General features: G+C 33.2%; 1 protein-coding gene across 2 annotated transcripts in view; it reads right to left on the reverse strand.

Moving 5' to 3' along the window:
- The window catches only part of Faah2 (fatty acid amide hydrolase 2), a 135,364-nt gene extending 116,551 nt beyond the window's left edge, over nt 1-18,813 (reverse strand). For both annotated transcript variants that reach the window (XM_021721339.3, XM_005342200.4), the window contains exons 1-3: nt 18,497-18,813; nt 11,034-11,116; nt 2,250-2,386 (exon numbers count right to left, since the gene is read on the reverse strand). In XM_021721339.3, the coding sequence (XP_021577014.2) occupies nt 2,250-2,386; nt 11,034-11,116; nt 18,497-18,688 (412 nt within the window). In that variant the 5' untranslated portion in view covers nt 18,689-18,813. The remainder of the gene's footprint in view (nt 1-2,249; nt 2,387-11,033; nt 11,117-18,496) is intronic.
- Between the last annotated feature and the right edge of the window lie 416 nt (nt 18,814-19,229).

Genomic DNA, 19,229 nt, shown 5'->3' on the forward strand with positions numbered 1-19,229 from the left:
CTGTTTAAATTGTATATATCATCCTGTTTCAATTTGGGTGAATCATATGACTCTAGAAATTTTTCAATGACTTCAATATTGCCTATTTTATTGGAATACACGGTTCTAAAATAATTTCTAATTATGTTCTGTATTTCTGTAGTGTCTACTGTGAAATTTCCTTTTTTGTCATGTTAGTCATTTGCTTCTAATAGAAGAAAAAGTAGGCCTAATCTCCATCATGTGGGATTAGGCCCCAACTTCCTTAATAAGATTCCTTTGGTGCAAGAATTAAAATCAACAATCAATAAATGGAATAGACTCAAACTAAAAAGTTTCTTGTCAGCAAAAGAAACAATCTGTGAGGTGAATAGAGAGTCTACATCTTGGGAGCAAATACATCAGGTAGAGAACTAATCTCTAGGGTACATAAAGAATTCAAAAAGCTAAGTACCAAGAAAATAAATAACCCAATCAATAAATGGGCCAGGGACCTGAACAGACACTTCTCAGAAGATGATATACAGTCAATCACAAATATATGAAAAAAATGTTCATCATCACTCGCAATTAGAGAAATGCAAATCAAAACCCCTCTAAGATTTCATCTCACTGCAGTCAGAATGGCAGCTATTATGAAGACAAACAACAAGTGTTGGTGAGGATGTGGGGAAAAGGTACACTCATACACTGCTGGTGGGACTGCAAATTGGTGCAGTCAATATGGAAAGCAGTATGGATATTTCTTGGAAAATTTGGAATGGAACCACCATTTGACCCAGCTATCCCTCTCCTCGGTCTATACCCAAAGGACTTACAAACAGCATACCTCAGAGATACAGCCACATCAATATTTATATCAGCACAATTCACAATAGCTAAACTGTGTAACCAACCTAGATGGCCCTTCCTCAGGGTTCCTTTGACTGGAACCAGCCTAGATGCCCTTCCTTTGAACCAACCTAGATGCCCTTCAGTAGATGAATGGTTAAAAAATATGTGGCATATATACACATTATTAGACAGCAATAAAAGAGGTTAAAATGATGGCATTTGCAGGTCAATGGACAGCGTTGGAGAAGATAATGGAGGGAGCATTGGAAGAATGGACTAACTCCAAATAGGGCACAGGGGTTGGAGGGGATGGGAGGGTGTATGGGGTTAGTAATGATGGTGGAATGTGATGATCATTATTATCCAAAGTGCATGTATAAAAATAGAAATTGGTGTGAATATAACTGTGTATACAACCAGAAATATGAAAAATTGTGCTCTATGTGTAATAAGAATTGTAATGCATTTGCTGTCATATATAAATTTTAAAAAAAGAATTGTTGATCATTCCAAAGAATCAAAATTTTAGTTCATTGATTTTACCTACTGTTTTAGTGTTTTTATTTCATTGATTTACACTCTAAACTTCTCATTCCTTCCTTCTTAGTCTAGGTTAAGTTTTTTTTTTCTTTTGATAGTTCACTAAGTTGGAAACTTATCTATTTGAAATATTTTTTCTTATCGAATATACTCAAAGCCATAAATTTACCTCTATATACTCTTTTAGCTCATTCCATAAATTTTTTACATTGTTATTTTGTTTACATTCAGTTCAAAGTTCCCCTGACAATTTATTACTTTGGCCCATATATTTTTTAAAAGCATGATGGTACATCCACAAGACATTAATTTTAAAAATCCTATCACTAAATCACACAAAGAACAGTGAAGTAAAAGGAAGGAAACCAGGTGTGGAAAGGAGAGAATGGGGAAATACTGGGAAATGAAGTACTAGTTATGATCCATGCTTTTATAATTATGTCATAGTATATTCTAATGTCACATAGATCTAAAAATAACCAATAAAAATGTCATGTTAAAAAAATAAATGAATATATGATCAAAATTCTGAAAAAAGATAATATTCACTTTAACATTTATATTACACTAAGTAGATTTTTAAAATAAATTAGTCTTACATTTAATCAATACAATATAATCAATACAATAATACAGGAGAACATCACTCTGTTGTGAGTCCTAATTAGTATTGAACACAGTGGCCTCTTATGCCATATAGGTATAAGGATGACCATTATAGGATGACCCATTTCACTTCTCTGTGGAATTTGGTGAATATTTTATCTCATTTCAAAACTAAAGAGAAATTTTAGTCCTCCACTTTGATGTTGTCCTTTTCATTTTATCTGTTCAGAAAATGTATGCCACTTCTGAGTTTAACTCTTGTAGTCAAAAAAAATTACAAAGGATAATACCTTGTAGTTGGAAAGCTTCCTTTACTGTCAAAGGAACCCCAAGGAAGGGCCATTCCTTTTCCAGGGTGGATTCATCTTCCAGTTTCTCTGAAAGCCTTTGATCAACAGCATAAGCCTCCTTTTTGGCTGCCTCAAATCTAGTAAGAAATTAAACAGCACAAATTCAAACTACATAAATTAAACAACTACCCAATTTTATTAAAAGAGCAGATATAAACATAATATAACTAATATACTTGCCAAAAGACTTACAAAGTGAGCATTTAATCCAGTGATTCTCCTTTTAAGAATCCATCATAAGAACAGTGATCTAACATACTATCAAGGATCACTGTGGAAAGCTGATTTGTACAACATTATTTTTATTAAAAATTAAGAAACCTGTCATCAAACAAATTATGATAGATATCCATTATAGACAACTGCACAGTTGCTTGAAGGTTTCATTACTCTGGAAATTCTCATTATGCAATATGACTGAATTTAAATGAAGAGATCACAGCATGATATTTTTAACAAAATCTCAAACACATGAAAAATGTATATATATATATATATATATATATATATATATATGCAAAATAAAACATTAAGAGTGAATAACAACTCCTTTGGTGCAAAGATTATGGGTGAGTTCTTGCGTTTTACAAATTTTCTAGAATATATACAATTCACAGCAGAAGGAAATATAATAAATCAATATGTCCAAAAGAACACAATTTGAATGTATTTACTAATATGAACACCAAAGTATGTAATTACAATGGAACTTCTCAATGTTTCAACTACTAACTCTTTAAAAGAGAAACTCAAAATTGTCTAAATAGCATGTCATATGAATGTAAAATATTTAAAGAAAATTAAAGGTATATAAATAAGAAAATAAGTCAAATATTCTCTGTTTGCTTATGCCAGAAGATTTTACCAGAAGACTTCTACAGCTGATAAGAAAATTCAGACAAGCAGCAGGATATAATATACATAAATCAACAGTTTTTTTATACTCCACTAACAAATATGCTGAGAAAGAAATCAGGAAAACTATCCCATTCACAACTGCCTCAAATAATACTTAGTAATAAATCTAACCAAGGAGATGAAAAATCTATACAATTAAAACTACATAAAACTGAAGGAATTAATCAAAGATCTTAGAAGATGAGAAGAGCTCCCATGTTCTTGTGTAAGCAAAATTAATATAGTTTAAATGACTATTATGGTTTGGATGTGAGGTGTCCCTCAAAAGTTCAATGCAAGAAGGTTCAGAGGAGAAATAATTGGGTTTTGAGAGTTTTAGCTCAATCAGTGAATTAATACCCTGATGTGGATTAACTGAATGGAATTGAAGTGAGAGGTTATAGCTGTTGTAGGTGAGAACTGGGGCATGGCTTTGGGGTATATACTTGTAAGTGACAAGTGGAGACTCTCTCTCTCTCTCTGCTTCCTAATCACTATATGAGTTTCTTCACTCTGACACATTCTTCTTCCATGTTGTTCTGCCTCTCCTTGAGCCCCAAGGAATGGAGCCTACCATCTATGGATTGAGATCTTTGAAACCATGAGCCTCCAAATAAACTTTTCCTCCCCTAAAATTATTTTGGTCAGATTTTTTTAGTCACAGCAGTGAAATAGCTGACTAAAACAATATGCAAAGCAATATACAGATTCAATGCAGTCTCCATCAAAACACCAAAGGTATTCTTCACATAACTACAAAAAAGTCCTAAATTTCACTGGAAAGAATAAAATACACAGAATAGTCAATAATCCTGAGCAATAAGAGTGATGCTGGAGGCATCACAATACCTGATCTGAAATTACCATACAAAACTATAGTAACAAAAATGGCATGGGATTGTCATTACAATAGACACAAAGATGAACAGAGTACAATAAAAGACCCAGAGACAAACCCACATAGATGCAGGTATCCAATACTAAATTGAGGTGTCAAAAATATGTTGGAGAAAAGACAGCCTTTTAAACAACTGTGCTAGGAAAATTAGATATCCATATGAAGAAAAATGAAACTAGGTTCCTATAATTCCCCCTGCACAAAAGTCAAATCAAAGTGGATCAAAGACCTAGGAATTAGGCCAGACACTGCAACGGCTAGAAGAAAACATAGAATCAAAACTCCATCATATTGGCAAAGGCACTGACTTCCTTATAAAGTCTCCCAAAAAAAATAAAACCAAGAATCAATAATTGGGACATCAAATTAAAAAGCTTTGGTACAGCAAAGAAAATGATTAAGAGAATGAAGAGACAGAGCCTATAGAATGGGAGAAAATCTTTACCAGCTACTCCTCTGACATGGGATTAATATTCAGAATATATAAAGAACTCAAAAAGCTTAACATAAAAAATAACTCAATCAAAAATGGGCAAAAGAACTAAACAGACATTCTCAAAACAAGAAACACAAATGGCCAACAAATATATCAAATATACAAAAAGTTTAACATCTCTAATCATCAGGGAAATGCAAATCAAAAACACACTGACATTTCATCCCACTCCATTCAGAATGGCAATTATCAAAATTACTACTAATAATAAATGCCAACAAGAATGAGGGGAAAAAGGTACACTCAAACATTCTTGGTGGTACTGCAAATTAGTAAAACCCCACTCAGGAAAGTAATATGGAGATTCATCAAAAACCTAGAAATGGAACCACTATATTACCCAGGTATCACTCTCCTTAGTACTTATCCAAAAGAACTAAAATCAGCATAATAGTAATATGGCCACATCAATGTTTATAAAAGCACCATTCACAATAGCCAAATTATGGTATCAGTCCTGATGCCCATCATAAATGGATAGATTAATAAAATGTGATGTATACACACACACACATATATATATGTATATATGCATATATAATAAAGTTTTACTTAGCCATGAAATTATGGCATTTGCTGTTAAATTGATAGAGCTGTAGTACATCATGTTACGTGAAATAAGTCAGATTCAGAAAATTAAGGGTAGAATGTTTTATCTCATATGTGGAAGCTACAGAAAAATAAGGAGAAAAGGAGTACATCAGATATCATAAAGATAAAGGGAAGATCAGTGGAGAAGAAAAAGGAGATCAAGAGAGGAAGGAGGGACAGAAAAGAGGAGGAAATGTGTAATGAATAACAAAATCACACTGTATGCATGTATAAATATATACATATATGTATATATGTGTGTATATATATACATATATGTGTGTGTGTGTGTGTGTGTGTAAAAAGCACCAGTCAAGAATAAATAAATAAATGAGTAAAAGGAGGATCAATAGAGTAGAGGAAGGAGAACAGGAGGAGGGATATAGAGAGAGAAAGTTGTGGGCACCTGGGACTGAAATAGAGTAAGTGAAATTCCATGCATGTATGATTTTGTCAAAATGAACTCAACTTGGGCTGAGGATGTGGCTCAAGCAGTAGCATGCTTGCCTGGCATGCATGCGGCCTGGGTTTGATCCTCAGCACCACATACCAACAAAGATTTTGTGTCCACCAAAAAAAATAAATATTAAAAAAAATTCTCTCTCTCTCTTTAAAAAAAATGAACTCAACTATTATGAATAACTATAATGGACTAATAAAAAACATTAAAAAAGACCCAGGTGGGTTTTGACAATTTTTATCTTCACAATACCTGAAAGACTATCATGCAGAAAAGTGAACAGAATTAGTCCACATGGTAACTGAGTCCAACCAGTCAAAGCCATAGCAAAAGAGATTCCAGCTACATTCAAACTCTACAAAAGTGAAATAGAGGACAATGAGTTCCCCATCACTGAAAGAGTTCAAGCCAGTTTTGAACTTGTGTGTGGTAGGTAGGAATAGGTAGAAGCAACATGAGAACTAGGCAGAAACTTCTAGGCATGCAATTTGGTGATTTTTATGATAATCTCTTAATCTTGCCATCTAAATATATTATTAGTGTTTGATCTCCAACTTTGTTTACAATTCCCATCAATAAAATCCTTTTGGAATACATCTTCCAATAAGGCAGCAAAGACAAGAATGTGTAAAAATGGATGAATGTACCCATCCTTTGTTTAATAATAGAGCATTTCTCTTGAAAAAAAATTATACAAAGTGCTCTTGAAACTTCCCTAAGATGGAGGATTTATCACTGCAAAGTGTATATGCTCATGTTAAGTCATTGCTCCATCAAGGTCATGAAAATGCCTGATAAGTACAACTTCTAGGAGAAAAGATTTATTTTAGTTTCAAAGGGTTCAGTCTATGGTTGGCTATATCCAAGGTATAAACATCATAGTGGCAGGGCATGGCCATATTATGCTATGTCCTCATATTAATATATCACAATGAATAACATTTTATATATAATTATTATATACAAATTTAAAAATTAGAAGAGAGACCATTAGAGTAAAGAATGGGATCAGGGGGCAGAGAATGGGAGGTACTAGGGAAGGAAACTGATCAAATGTTATGTGCACTTACAAATATGTCACCATGAATCCCACCTTTATAGATGATTATAATTCATGAAAAAAGAATTAAACACAAAGCAAAAGCAAAGTCATAATGTTAAGTGTTGTAGATATTGTTGGTTGCTTACCCCAAGATCCACTATTCTCCTGTACTAATAAAACCTCAATTTTTTCAGGCACTTACCTTTCTTTCACTGTCATGTGCATTAGAGAAAATTCTCCAATCACTAGCTTTAAGAGTATGATTTTGGGGGCTGGGGTTGTAGCTCAGTAGTAGGGCACTGGCCTAGCATGTGTGAGGCACTGGGTTCAATTTTCTTGCCAGAAATTGTCTACCTATTGACATTTGATCACAATTTTGGTACTTGAGACATGAGAATAAGGTTGATAAGTGAGGATGTCCAAGACAAAATTAAACACTTAGGCTATTGATGACATTTTTTATGTCACGAATCAATCCTTTAGCTAAACTATCAAAAGATTTCCTATTTTGTGTAATAATATATTTTATTTATCGCTTTCAGTCATTTTGTTGTTGTTGCTGCTGTTTACAATGAAAAGCATCCAAAGTGTTAAAATTAATAGGGCATTTTTAAATTTAGTTGTAGAGATAGAAGCTAGATTTCAGTGAATGTAGGTATAAAACAAAAGTGAGGGTTCAGAAAAAGTAAATATTGACTAAAAATTTTAGCAGCTTGTATATGTAGAAAAAATGATACTGCCAGTTAGGTGCAGCAAGCTATTAATATGAAAATATTATATTCTACCCACTCAAATAATCTAGCCATTCAAAAGGCAATATACGCAGATGGTCATATCCAGGATTTGGAGAAAGATTGATCTGGGATTGTTACACAGTTTTGCAACTGACAATGTCCTAAAGCTCAGTTTATCCAACTATAACACTTTTGTATCAATAGAACCCAGATGCACTGTCATTAAAATGAAATAAAGCTGAAAACACAGGATTTAACATATAGGAGACATTTAATAAATAGTAGCTATTACCATTATCATTTATAATATCATCAAGTTTTCTGACAATAAAAATATCCCTGTCAGGAAAATAAGAGGATTAGTGTTATAGCGGATAAATCCACAGCTAAATTACCCAAAGTACAGAGCTCATAGAACATGCAACATAAAATTTAGGATGTAGGCTATAAGTCCCTGTATCAGAAAAAAACAATGAGAGGAACTGCAACAGCTACTTCTTTCAACATGTTCTATTAGTATTGATGCTATCAGTACCATTTACTGACAGATTCCTTGTTGACAGAAATACAGGTTCTTGGAACACTCTAACATCAAGAGTTTTCTAACCAAGTGAGAACAGAGCATTCAGACTCCCCAGCTGTATCTTCCCAAGGCTGAGGAAGACCTAATAGCTTAACAATATGCACTTTACTAAGGTCTTGAATGCACCTTCATTAATGCTGCTCAAACCTGAGCCACATATAATCAACAAAATCAAAGACTGCTAAGAGAAGGTTGATTTAAACAGAAATGGATCTAGATATCTTTATACGTGGGCACAGTTCCAAAAGGCAGTTCTTGACCCCTGATACCAAGGACACACCCATAGTTTTAGACAAGCTAAAACCAGACATCCCAATCATGAATCCTTAAATCTATATATCCTGAAATCCTACCTTCAACCAGTAATCTAAATAGAGCAGAAGGTAAGGGATAAAAATACAAATAGGTTTCTCGCCCCAGGCTTTGGTGAAAACTATACAGTTCCCTCAACTGTGTAGTGCTGCCTTCTGGTTTATTCATATTCACTCCTCAGGATTCTGTTTTTACATTATTTCCTCCAGAAACCCTTCCCTGATAGCTGTACAGTACTGGACAGATATACCTTCTCTGTGCTTCCACACTGCTCTCTTCTTTTCCTATTATATGCCTAATTACACAGTGCTTTATGTTTCAACCACTGGACTGAGATGTAAAGGAACTCAGGGACTATATTTTGTTCATCTTTGCATCCTCCAACACCTAGTACAGTGTTTCAATAAATATGTTTGGGATAAAGGAAAAAAGTATTAGGATTTTATAAACTGTTTTGTAAAATTATAAGCCTGAGAGTCTATGTTAATTTTCAACTTAGAAAGAATGAAACAAAAATTCAGAGAGGTTCAGAAAAATGCCTAAGATCACATGATAATTAAACAGAGGAAGAATTCCATCCCAGGTATGTAATACTCTATAAGTGTGTACTTCTATGTCTTTCCATCTTTGAACTATAGGACTAACAGCAGGCTTGCCTTGACTATTTCCCATTTCATTCAAAGTTTACACACACACACACACACACACACACACACACACACACATACACACACACACACATATATATATATACATATATATATATACATATATATATAACTAGTAGCTAATCTGTAACTTTCCAGACAAGAAAGAGAAATAATTAACTATAAATCATAACTGAGGAAGTCTTTGAAAGCAAATGACAATGCAGTGTTGAAATGGTCCCTCAACTCCAAACCAGGTGTTCTATATCTTACTGTAAGATGGAACTCTGAAAGTTAAATATTCCTTTGCATATCAGTGCCCTGTTAGATCCTTCAAATACAGAGTGTTACAGAGCGACTGAAAGAAAGAGGTGAAGGGATTTGCTCCTTCCAGCTTGCTTGCTGTACCTCACAACACTGTATTTTCTTCTAGGCAACAATAGTTAGTTCTAGCTTCCTAGGTCTTTCAACACTGTAGAACCAATCTTAACACATCCCCTCAGAAATATCAATTGCTCCTGAAAATATTAACTACAGTTGGGAAAAGACTTTTCTCTAAGTTTCTGATGTATCAGCAGCTACCAGGCAGTACCCTTTTCACAGATATCCCAGTTCTGAAGTAACCTCCTTTGAGCTTCTAGGTTCTGATTATCCCAATCTCCTTATGTTCCATCAGACAAAGGGACGTAGCTGTTTCCTGAAGTTATTGTCTCTGCATTACACCACTGTTACATTTGTGGATTTTCCAATCTTTAACCACCTATTTCAACAATTCCCTTCATTAATTTCTTTGTTAACATAGGACAATTTCTGGATTCTGAAAGATACAAGAATCACAAAGAGTACAATGGGTTCTGGGAGCTCAGAGGTATACATCATGTACCAGCTGAGATTATTAGATAAAATGAAACAGAAAATTAAGCTAAGTCCTAAAACCTTAACATCAGGGAGGGAAAAGGGTTTTTATAAGCAGGAGAAACAGCATATGTAAAGTTATGGGGATGAGAGAGAGCAAAATGGGTCAGAGGAAGTGAAAGAGTGACAAGAAGATTAGGACATGAAGGAACAGAGAAGGATAGAATGATATGAAGTAATGAATGAGATACAGCAAAATTTGAGTAATTGGAGTTAGAAGATAAATTTGATAGAAAGAAAGAAAGAAAGAAAGAAAGAAAGAAAGAAAGAAAGAAAGAAAGGAAGGAAGGAAGGAAGGAAGGAAGGAAGGAAGGAAGGAAGGAAGGAAGGAAGGAAGGAAGGAAGGAAGGAAGGAAGGAAGGAAGAAAGAAAGAAAGAAAGAAAGAAAGAAAGAAAGAAAGAAAGAAAGAAAGAAAGAAAGAAAGTCGAGTCTAGGGTTACACCCAGATGTCTTATTTGTGTGATTCATGGAAGAACAAGTTTAGCAAGATGGTAATACAGTGATAGATAGTGTTTCATTAGTCAACTAAAAGTAGAGGAACTGGACATGTAGCTCAGTGTTAGAGTACCTGTCTAGCATGTGAGGTTTGGAGTTCAATCCCCATTAGAAAAAAGAAGGCTATAAGCTAGCAGAATTACAGCCCATATTTCTGTCTGCTATTTCTTGGATCTGTATTTTAGTCACTAAACTTCCCTGAAAGTCAGTTTTAGTGCCAAGTAAACAGGTATAACAATACAGTAGAAAATAATATCTAATATATTAAATTGACACTGAAAAGTTTGTATGTGAGGTGATGGGTGAATTTCTTCTATTAAAACCACCACCAGATATTAATTCAATAAGCATGTAATCATGCCTACCTAGTTTCAGATCTTGTTCTGGATGGTAGATATGCAAAGAAACTAATGAAATTTAGTCCTCGCCATCAAGGATCTAGTCTTTATGCTAGGGAATGGGGCATAGTGGCAAACACCAACATAAAAGCTGAATAAAGGTCTAAAAGTGCTGAATCAGAAGAAGATTTTAGTGAAAAATCAAAGGAAGGTCACAGAGGAAGACAAGTCCAAGAAACTTGTTAAGGTAGCAGGGCCACAAAAGTAGAACAAAAACCATCATGAATGACTCCATGATTGAGTGAAAATGCTCACCTGTACTTTACAATTCCATTAATCATTGGGTTCACATCCTTGATTCTGTTGATATAAGCTTGAACAACATCTATACACTTCACCTGAAAATACAATAATTTAGTTAGATAGCATTTGCTTATTTAAAAATTCATCCATTCAACAAGTACTTATTGAAAGTTCACTAATGCCCTGAAACTTAACACTACACATCTCTGCAAAACTCATGAGTTGGAGAGCAGAGACATTATACCATAAGGTAGAGTTTCCAGATAAAACACAGAATTCTAAGTTATATTTGAAATTTAGAGGAATAGTAAATAATGTTTAGCATAAGTAAACCTCAATTATTGTATGGGAATAATTATACTAAAATATATGTTTTTATCTTAAATTTAGTTGAGTGTATTGTATTTTTATTTGCTAAATTTGGCAACACTGCATGTAGGGTTTTAGGTGAGGCATATGAGTAGGGAAAAGGCAAGTAACACATTCTATGAAGGTGCTATAAGTTTATTATTTAATTATAATATGCAATTGTGGTTCTAATGATACTTCTTAGACATGAAGCAATATGTATTAGGAAATTACAAAGAAATGTATATTCCCTCAATACAAGGTAAATGAAAATAAACTTGTTTAAGACTGAAAAAGTAAGGAAAGGGAAAGTATAATAAACATAGTATGAAGTGGAATAAAAAATTGTATCATACTAAGTGTGAAAGAATGAATTTACCCATTAGAGGGCAAAATCATTAAATAATTAATTTTAGTTTAAAAAACAAAAGCTCAGTAATACATTATTTATAAGAGGTTCACCTGGAGCAAAGAGACAATGAAATCTTTAAAACAACAGAAAGCTAGTCAAATACATACTAGGTAAATACAAGAAGAAAAAAACACCAGGGATGGGCACCATTAATATCATATTAAGCACATTTCAAAATTTAAACATGAAATAAAAAATTCATGATGGTGCTACAATAGTCATATTCTTTTCTGTATTAAAAAATCTGGCAAATATATAGAGTGTAAACTTAAAAGGGAATACAAAAGGAACTTGGCAGAAATACAAGAATCGTAACAGATAATACAGCTTTCTCAGAAATTGACAGTCATTATAAACAAAGATATAGATGGGAACTTAATAGTACAACCAACATGCTCAAAAACACAGAGAAAAAAAATTTATTCTATCAAAAATGAATATCTCTGTATCCCCAAATCATTAACATAAAATGATCATGCACTTATTCATAAACAAAACTTAAAATCGCCGAATGTTTCAGAAACAGTTTAAGTCAATTAGGTAAATTATCATAATCTAGTAATACTAGAACCAAATAGAGAAAGATGATTTTTTTAAACCTTAACTATTTCAAAAACATTCCTCTATATAATGTATGGCTCTAAGAGGTAAACAAAATTAAAGTTGCAAATTATCCAGAGACTGACAATGAAGAGTGACATCTCTTATCAAACTCTATGAGATATAGCTAAAATTATTTAATATGCATTTTTAGTGTTTTGAAGTTTACGTAACAGTGTAGTTCATTTCGACATATTCTTAAATATATATTACATTTCGATCCCCATTAATATTCCCTTCCTATCCTTCCTCCTTCCTGTCCCTGGTCATCTTCCTCTACTCTGTTGGTCTTACATCTATTTATTTATTTATTTTTAACTGGTTCATTTTATATATTTTATGTGTATATAATGTATATTATATATATAAAATTGGAATGCATTGTGATATATCCATACATGCATAATTACAAATAATATGATTTTATTTGTAAAAGTATAAAATTAATACAATATATAAAATATTCAACTTAAAATAATGTAAAAACAAAGTAAATAAAAAATTATAGAGAAACAAAACAAAGTTTAAAGACAAAGAAATAATAGCAATAATAAAAACAACAGGGTGAAAACATAAGTAAAAACAACTTATAAACCATAACAAGTATGATGGAGAATGAGGAGAGTACACACACAATAATGGCTTAATACTGAGAATTAAAAAGAAGATACAATTATAGATGCAAGGAAGATTGAAAAAATTATAAGAAAATATTATATTTCTCTAGGCTAATTCTTACCTATCCTTTAGAAACATCTACTGGGTTCTCAGTAAATATTTGTTTAAAAGCATGCATAAATGGTCATTTAATCCACCACAAATTGAATCTCTACTCTGGTAGCTCTGGAGTTAAGGGCCTGAGTTTTCACACTGAGGTCTAGAACCTGGCCACCTCACCAATGAATGCCACCCAAAAGATTTTCAAAATCTGACACACTTTCCTTTGAACACATATGAATCAACCACAATGAATCTCCACATCATATACAACCACAAGACTTGGATCCTAATTAGAATAAGATATATTCCATGTATGTATAAATAAGTCAAAATATACCCTATTTTCATGTATATCTAAAAAGAACAAATAAAATTTTAAAAAAGAATACAAACCATAATAAAATGCTGGAAAAGATGTGGGAAAAAACTTTCAACAACTGCCCTAATTGAGTCCATAGCAAGTAGAAAAAAATCAATAAACCAAGCATATATTAAAGGATATAAGACAACAATAATTGTCATTTAAATACTTTAAATGTCAAGAACTTTACATTTATTATGTAATTAAATCCTCCTAGTAACACATGTCATGTTATCCCCATTTTATAGCTAAAGCCACTGAAGCTCAATGAATTTAAGTGCTTCAAGTATTATATTGAATAGAGTGGTGAGAGTAGACATCTTATTCCTGATTTTTGAAGAAATGCTATTTTCCCCTTGGTTATGATGTTGTCTTTGGGTTTCTCATATTCTTTATCATGTTAATGTAAGTTCCTTCTTTTCCTAGTTACTTCAGTGTTTTAACATGAAAAGGTCAAGTGAATTCACAGAGATCACAAGGCTGAGCCAGGATATATATGTTTGCTTGATTCAATAAACCATGCTGCCATAGAGAAATAAAGATGGTGTGTGTGACTAGAAAATTCATTCCCTAAAATACAAATGAAAAGTAAAAACATCTTTCTCTCCTCTCCTCTTTCTCTCTTTTCCTTTCCTTCCTTTCTCTATAGCTCTTTCTTCTCCTCCCTCACACAAGACTAATTATAGATACTAATTGTTCTATCCCTTATTTTTTTACCAGTTGATATATTTCAAGAACTATTTACATATCAGCTCCTTTAGATCTACTTCATGCTTATTAATAGGTACAACATATACCCTTGTATGGTCAGACTAAAGGAGAAATCACTGATATTTTTATTAGTTACATAAAAAGTGAAAACTAATTTTCAAATTTTCCTCATTGGTAACTAATTATATTTAATATAAGTTGGTAGCATGAACACACATGGTCCAACAATCTAAAAATAACATTTCATAGGATTCATTATTCATTATATTTACTCTAAGTAATTGAACACCAGCAATACTTCATCCTAACCTTTGTACCTATTGCCAAATTCTTCCCATTCCTCTCTGTGTGTACAATTGTTATGTATTGCTTATAAATAAATACAATTTTTAAACTATACAATGAAAAAGCTCCCATATACTTCTGAATCCTGACACTCTCCATTAACAACTAATGTTATCAGTTTTGTGCATCTTTTCAGAGACATAGGTATATCTATGAAAGACAGATACTAAATAGAGATAGACAAAAGATTTTTTCATGAAAATAACAATATATTAGAAATTATTTTTTCATTCAAAATACATGTGGAAACTCATTCCATATCCTATACATAAAGTGCTGCCTTATTTATTATTTGTTGTAGACATAATGTACCACACTAAATTGGGATCTAGATTTGCCTTTATGAACATTCACTTTGATAACATATGAGGATATCATCATATATGTCATTAGGGGATCTGTCAACTGTGAAATCACTAACCAAAGCAAATTTTGAAATATGCAGGAACAATCCCCAGGCTATGGATAGAAGTGAACATAGTATGTTGATATTCTTTTTTAAGGCTCACTCTTGGAAGTCAACTGAGGCTATAAAATTTCAGATGAAATAGAGGTAGCCTGAATTCTGAGTGGTGAAAGAGTGCTCATATAGGGATTGAAAGGCAAGCATAAAGACAATAGAAAGTGAATTAGAAGGAACTGATAGTTCAATCAGAGAGCTGGTGATCAGGAAGCATTATTCTTTCATAAAGAGCCATGAAAATATGCAATCACATTGACCTGGCTCTATCACTTCATAACTATATGGCACTAAACAAGTTACTGGACAGTTTTAAACCTTCTTTCCTCATCTATAAGATGATGATAATGGTACCAACCTCAAAATGTGGTTATGAGGATTCAGTTTACAAGAGTCTAAGTTAACCATTGCCTCAAGTGGCACATGGTAGCTGCTTAATAAAATTTAGTTGTTTTCTGATGAGAACATTTCTATGTATTAAGAAGGCAGGGACTAAGGAAGAGCTAGGACAAATAAGATTTTGTATGTTCTTTACTTCTCCCCTTCAGAACATTTTTATATAATCTGATAAATTATATACAGCATATAATCTTCTTTCATGAGCAAGCATGAACATATTGATATCACACCTAATAATAATAAAAATAATACAATTAATGCTTATATAGTGCTATTATGCCAGGCATTATTTTAAAAGCTTTACATACATGAATTCATTTAATTCTCACAACAATCCTATAAATAGATCTTGTCATCAGTACATGTTCTTATCTCCTCATTAGGAGAATTAAGATCTACTTACTTACTGTCCCTGACCCCTAACTACATATTTTATAGTCTTTGCTTATGAAGAAAATAAATAAAATTTCAAAAAGAAATAATAAATATATCATAGTTATTTTTTTCATTTTGCAGAGTTTTCCATAAACTTGTAAACTACAGAATTGATGGGGTTCACTGCATCAAAATTACATTGTAAGAATATATATGTATATATGTGTATACTTGTAGGTATTTGTGTAAATGTAGATCATGAGAGAATGTTTGAGTAAACTAAGAGTAAGTAGTAGGAACCAAGATACCCAACCAAAATTCCCCAGTATGTGCTAGTATCCATGATTGTATTCCTTTTTCTACAGAAAGATAAGACTACAATCTATAATATTAAAGTTAACTTTCATTGAGAATGTGCTGAGTATTTTAGAGCTGTTATATCATTCAAGTATCCCAATAACTTTATGAAATAGGTAAAATTATTTTATCCCATTTTACATTTAAGGAAACTGTCACTCAATTACTGATATTTAAGAGAAAGATAAAAGGTAAAACTTTGACCTTTGGAGGGATAAGGAAAACAGACTAAATGGCCTTGTTAATCCTGTAATAGATAAATACTAAAAAATACAGGTGCCATTCTGATAGCACAGTCAAAGGAAAAGGAAAATACTTGATTTTGCTGAAAATGATCTTAAGGCAAAGTGAATATACCAGCAGTTTAGAATTTTCTTGCATCTGACATATAGAATTTACTCATCCATGTATTGAGGCACCAAAAGATAGCATTTAAATGCATGTGGGTGACAGAATCTGAGTCAGTATATACAGTCTATTAGAGTTAGGTATTAGTATCAATTCCTCCTCCATCTTGATCTTAAATAATTTCTTGGCATTTAATATGCAAATTGGAGATAAAATTCATAAAGTTACTAGTGTGAAATAAGCACTCTATAAATGATGGCTGTTATTATGACAACTAGAGTCCTAAATTTGACCAAAAATTTAACTGGTATCAACCAAGTCTTACATAAAAAATAGGTCAAGTTACCTATTTATTTTATAATGGCTTTCTCTCAGGCCTTAGAAAATAAGACTGGAAAGAAACCAGTTTTCTCAAATAACGCTTGAGTAGAATTCTTCAATTTTGGCACTATTGAAAAATTGAGCCAAATAACTCTACTATGGAGAGGGCTGTCCTGTGCATTGGAGTGTGGTTAGCAGCATCCCTGGTACTCATTCAATTGTGAAACCAAAATGTTCCCATACATTGTCACATGTCCCCGGATGGCCAATCCTTCCCACCCCCCAACCATTTCTCTAGAGAAAGGAAGAAAGTTTTAAAATACACATAACAAAAAGTTAAGGTCTAATGGTGTATATATCAACATTACCTTGTTGGGACACAACCTTGGTGGAACTGAAGGAAAACTCATACAAATAAGATTTTATATCTACTTCACTTCTCTTCAGAACACTTTAATATAAAATATATCTAGATAAGCTCTTATCATGGGCAAGTATGAACATATAAATAACAGCCATCAAAAACTTGATGGTAGTAATTTTAGCCAGGACTATTATGCCAGGAAATGTTTTAAAAGCTTCATGTGTATGAACTCATTCAATCTTCACAACTCCATACAGTAGATTCTATTATCTAGTCCATTTTTCTTACAGGATATTTAGAGGCACAAAAGTTTAAAGGATTTTTCCAAGATTACACATCCAGATAGCAAGATAGCTAGGATTTCTGAACCCCAGTAATCCAGCTCCAGTGTTCATTCTTGTAATCTCTATGCTACAGAACTTATTGTGTGCCAGAGACTTGACATGTATTATTTGCAATTGTCATGGCAACCCTTGCCCAGGCTATGGAGATACACACCAACATTTTAATCTACTATCTTTACACTACATCCCACTATCTGCCTATTAGCAAAACCATGTATGATTAGTGGATGTTGGGGAGTGAATTGAGGAATGAGAAAAATATATTGTTTAAAGGTAACCAGAAGTTAAATGAAACAATAGAGAGAAAAAGAAAAGAAATGAAAAACAATACTAGGAAATAGCCCAACACCTCTAGGGAATCCACCAATCATATGACAAGGAGATTACTAGTCCTGCCAGAACAACTATAGAGAAAAATGATTGCTTAAGCTGCTTAAAATAAATAAATTTGTAAATTTTCATGCATTTGTACAAATCATTTTACTCCAATTATTTTACATGGATATTACCTGTAGAACTACATCAGTGAGATAAAATATGTTTAATTATTACTGGTAGCCACAGTCATCACTATTTTAGACCAAATACTACTGTTCTTCTAAATTAAAAAAAACAAAAACAAAAAACACCTTGGACAGAAAGCAAAAAGGAAGAGGGAGAGAAACCCCATTGTTGAGAATCAGTTTCAAAAACCACTCCTGGTTTTTCTTCTGCACAATTATTTTGCACAAACAGGAAAAATGGACATAATGACTGAAGGATGCTGAAATAATCCAACTAGTGCTTACAGCAAATGTATAAACATGCACACTATGACTCACAGAAGTTTCCTTTTAATCCCCATTTGAAAGCCTCTCCCAAGGCTCATAGTAGAGGGTGAAAAGGAAATTGATTTCCCCAACTCAGTCATGTACCACAACCACTACCACCACTAAACTTCCAGGAGTCTGAGACTAAAATACGCCCCCTGCACCCACTTCTAAATCTGCTCCCTTTGCGCTCGCTCTCACCTTCCTCTGTCTAATCAGCTTAGCCAGCTGTATTGCAGAAAGCAGAAGCAAGGGTTCGTTCACTGGACCGGTGGTTCTTGAGCCAAATTTTGGGCCGCCGAAGGCTCGAGCCGCTTGGCCTATTAGGCCTATGAGAAAACCTACTGCTCGCAAGAGAAGCAGCTGGACGCGGGCGCGGAATGGAGGTGCCATAGAGGCCTGGATTCCGGTGGGTCCTAGTGCTGGAGGGTTTCGTACACCCTGGGAAAGCAGGAGAAAAGACTAAGCAAAGAGCTAAAAAAGGATTCCTTTGGCTTACAAATCCAGTGTCTACCCACAATTCCACAGGAGCTTATTTGTTATCACCTGCTGGGCTCCTGGCCAGAGATGAGAATGGAGATGAACCCTTTTCAGCAGCTTACTGTGTGACTGCAACCTGTGGTTAGTGCTGGCATAAATCCAACCTGGAAAATGAGATGTAGGAAAGAATACTGGCTTTGAGACTCTCCAGTTCTGCTACTGTATTACCTTGTCCAATTTATACTAATCTCAAATTCAATTTGTTCATATAAAAAAGGACATAATTACTTTGACATGAAATAGTTTTGATGAACAGCGATAAATAAATAAATAAATCACAACACAGTACAATTCATAGCAAATGTTATAAGTAGTAGCTATGATTTATTTCATCTGTATCTGTGAAAAAAAGTGTTAGAAGTTTCCATTTTTATATAAAATAGTATGATCAGAA

The sequence above is a fragment of the Ictidomys tridecemlineatus genome, chromosome X, assembly GCF_052094955.1.
Source record: "Ictidomys tridecemlineatus isolate mIctTri1 chromosome X, mIctTri1.hap1, whole genome shotgun sequence".
NCBI lineage: Eukaryota > Metazoa > Chordata > Mammalia > Rodentia > Sciuridae > Ictidomys > Ictidomys tridecemlineatus.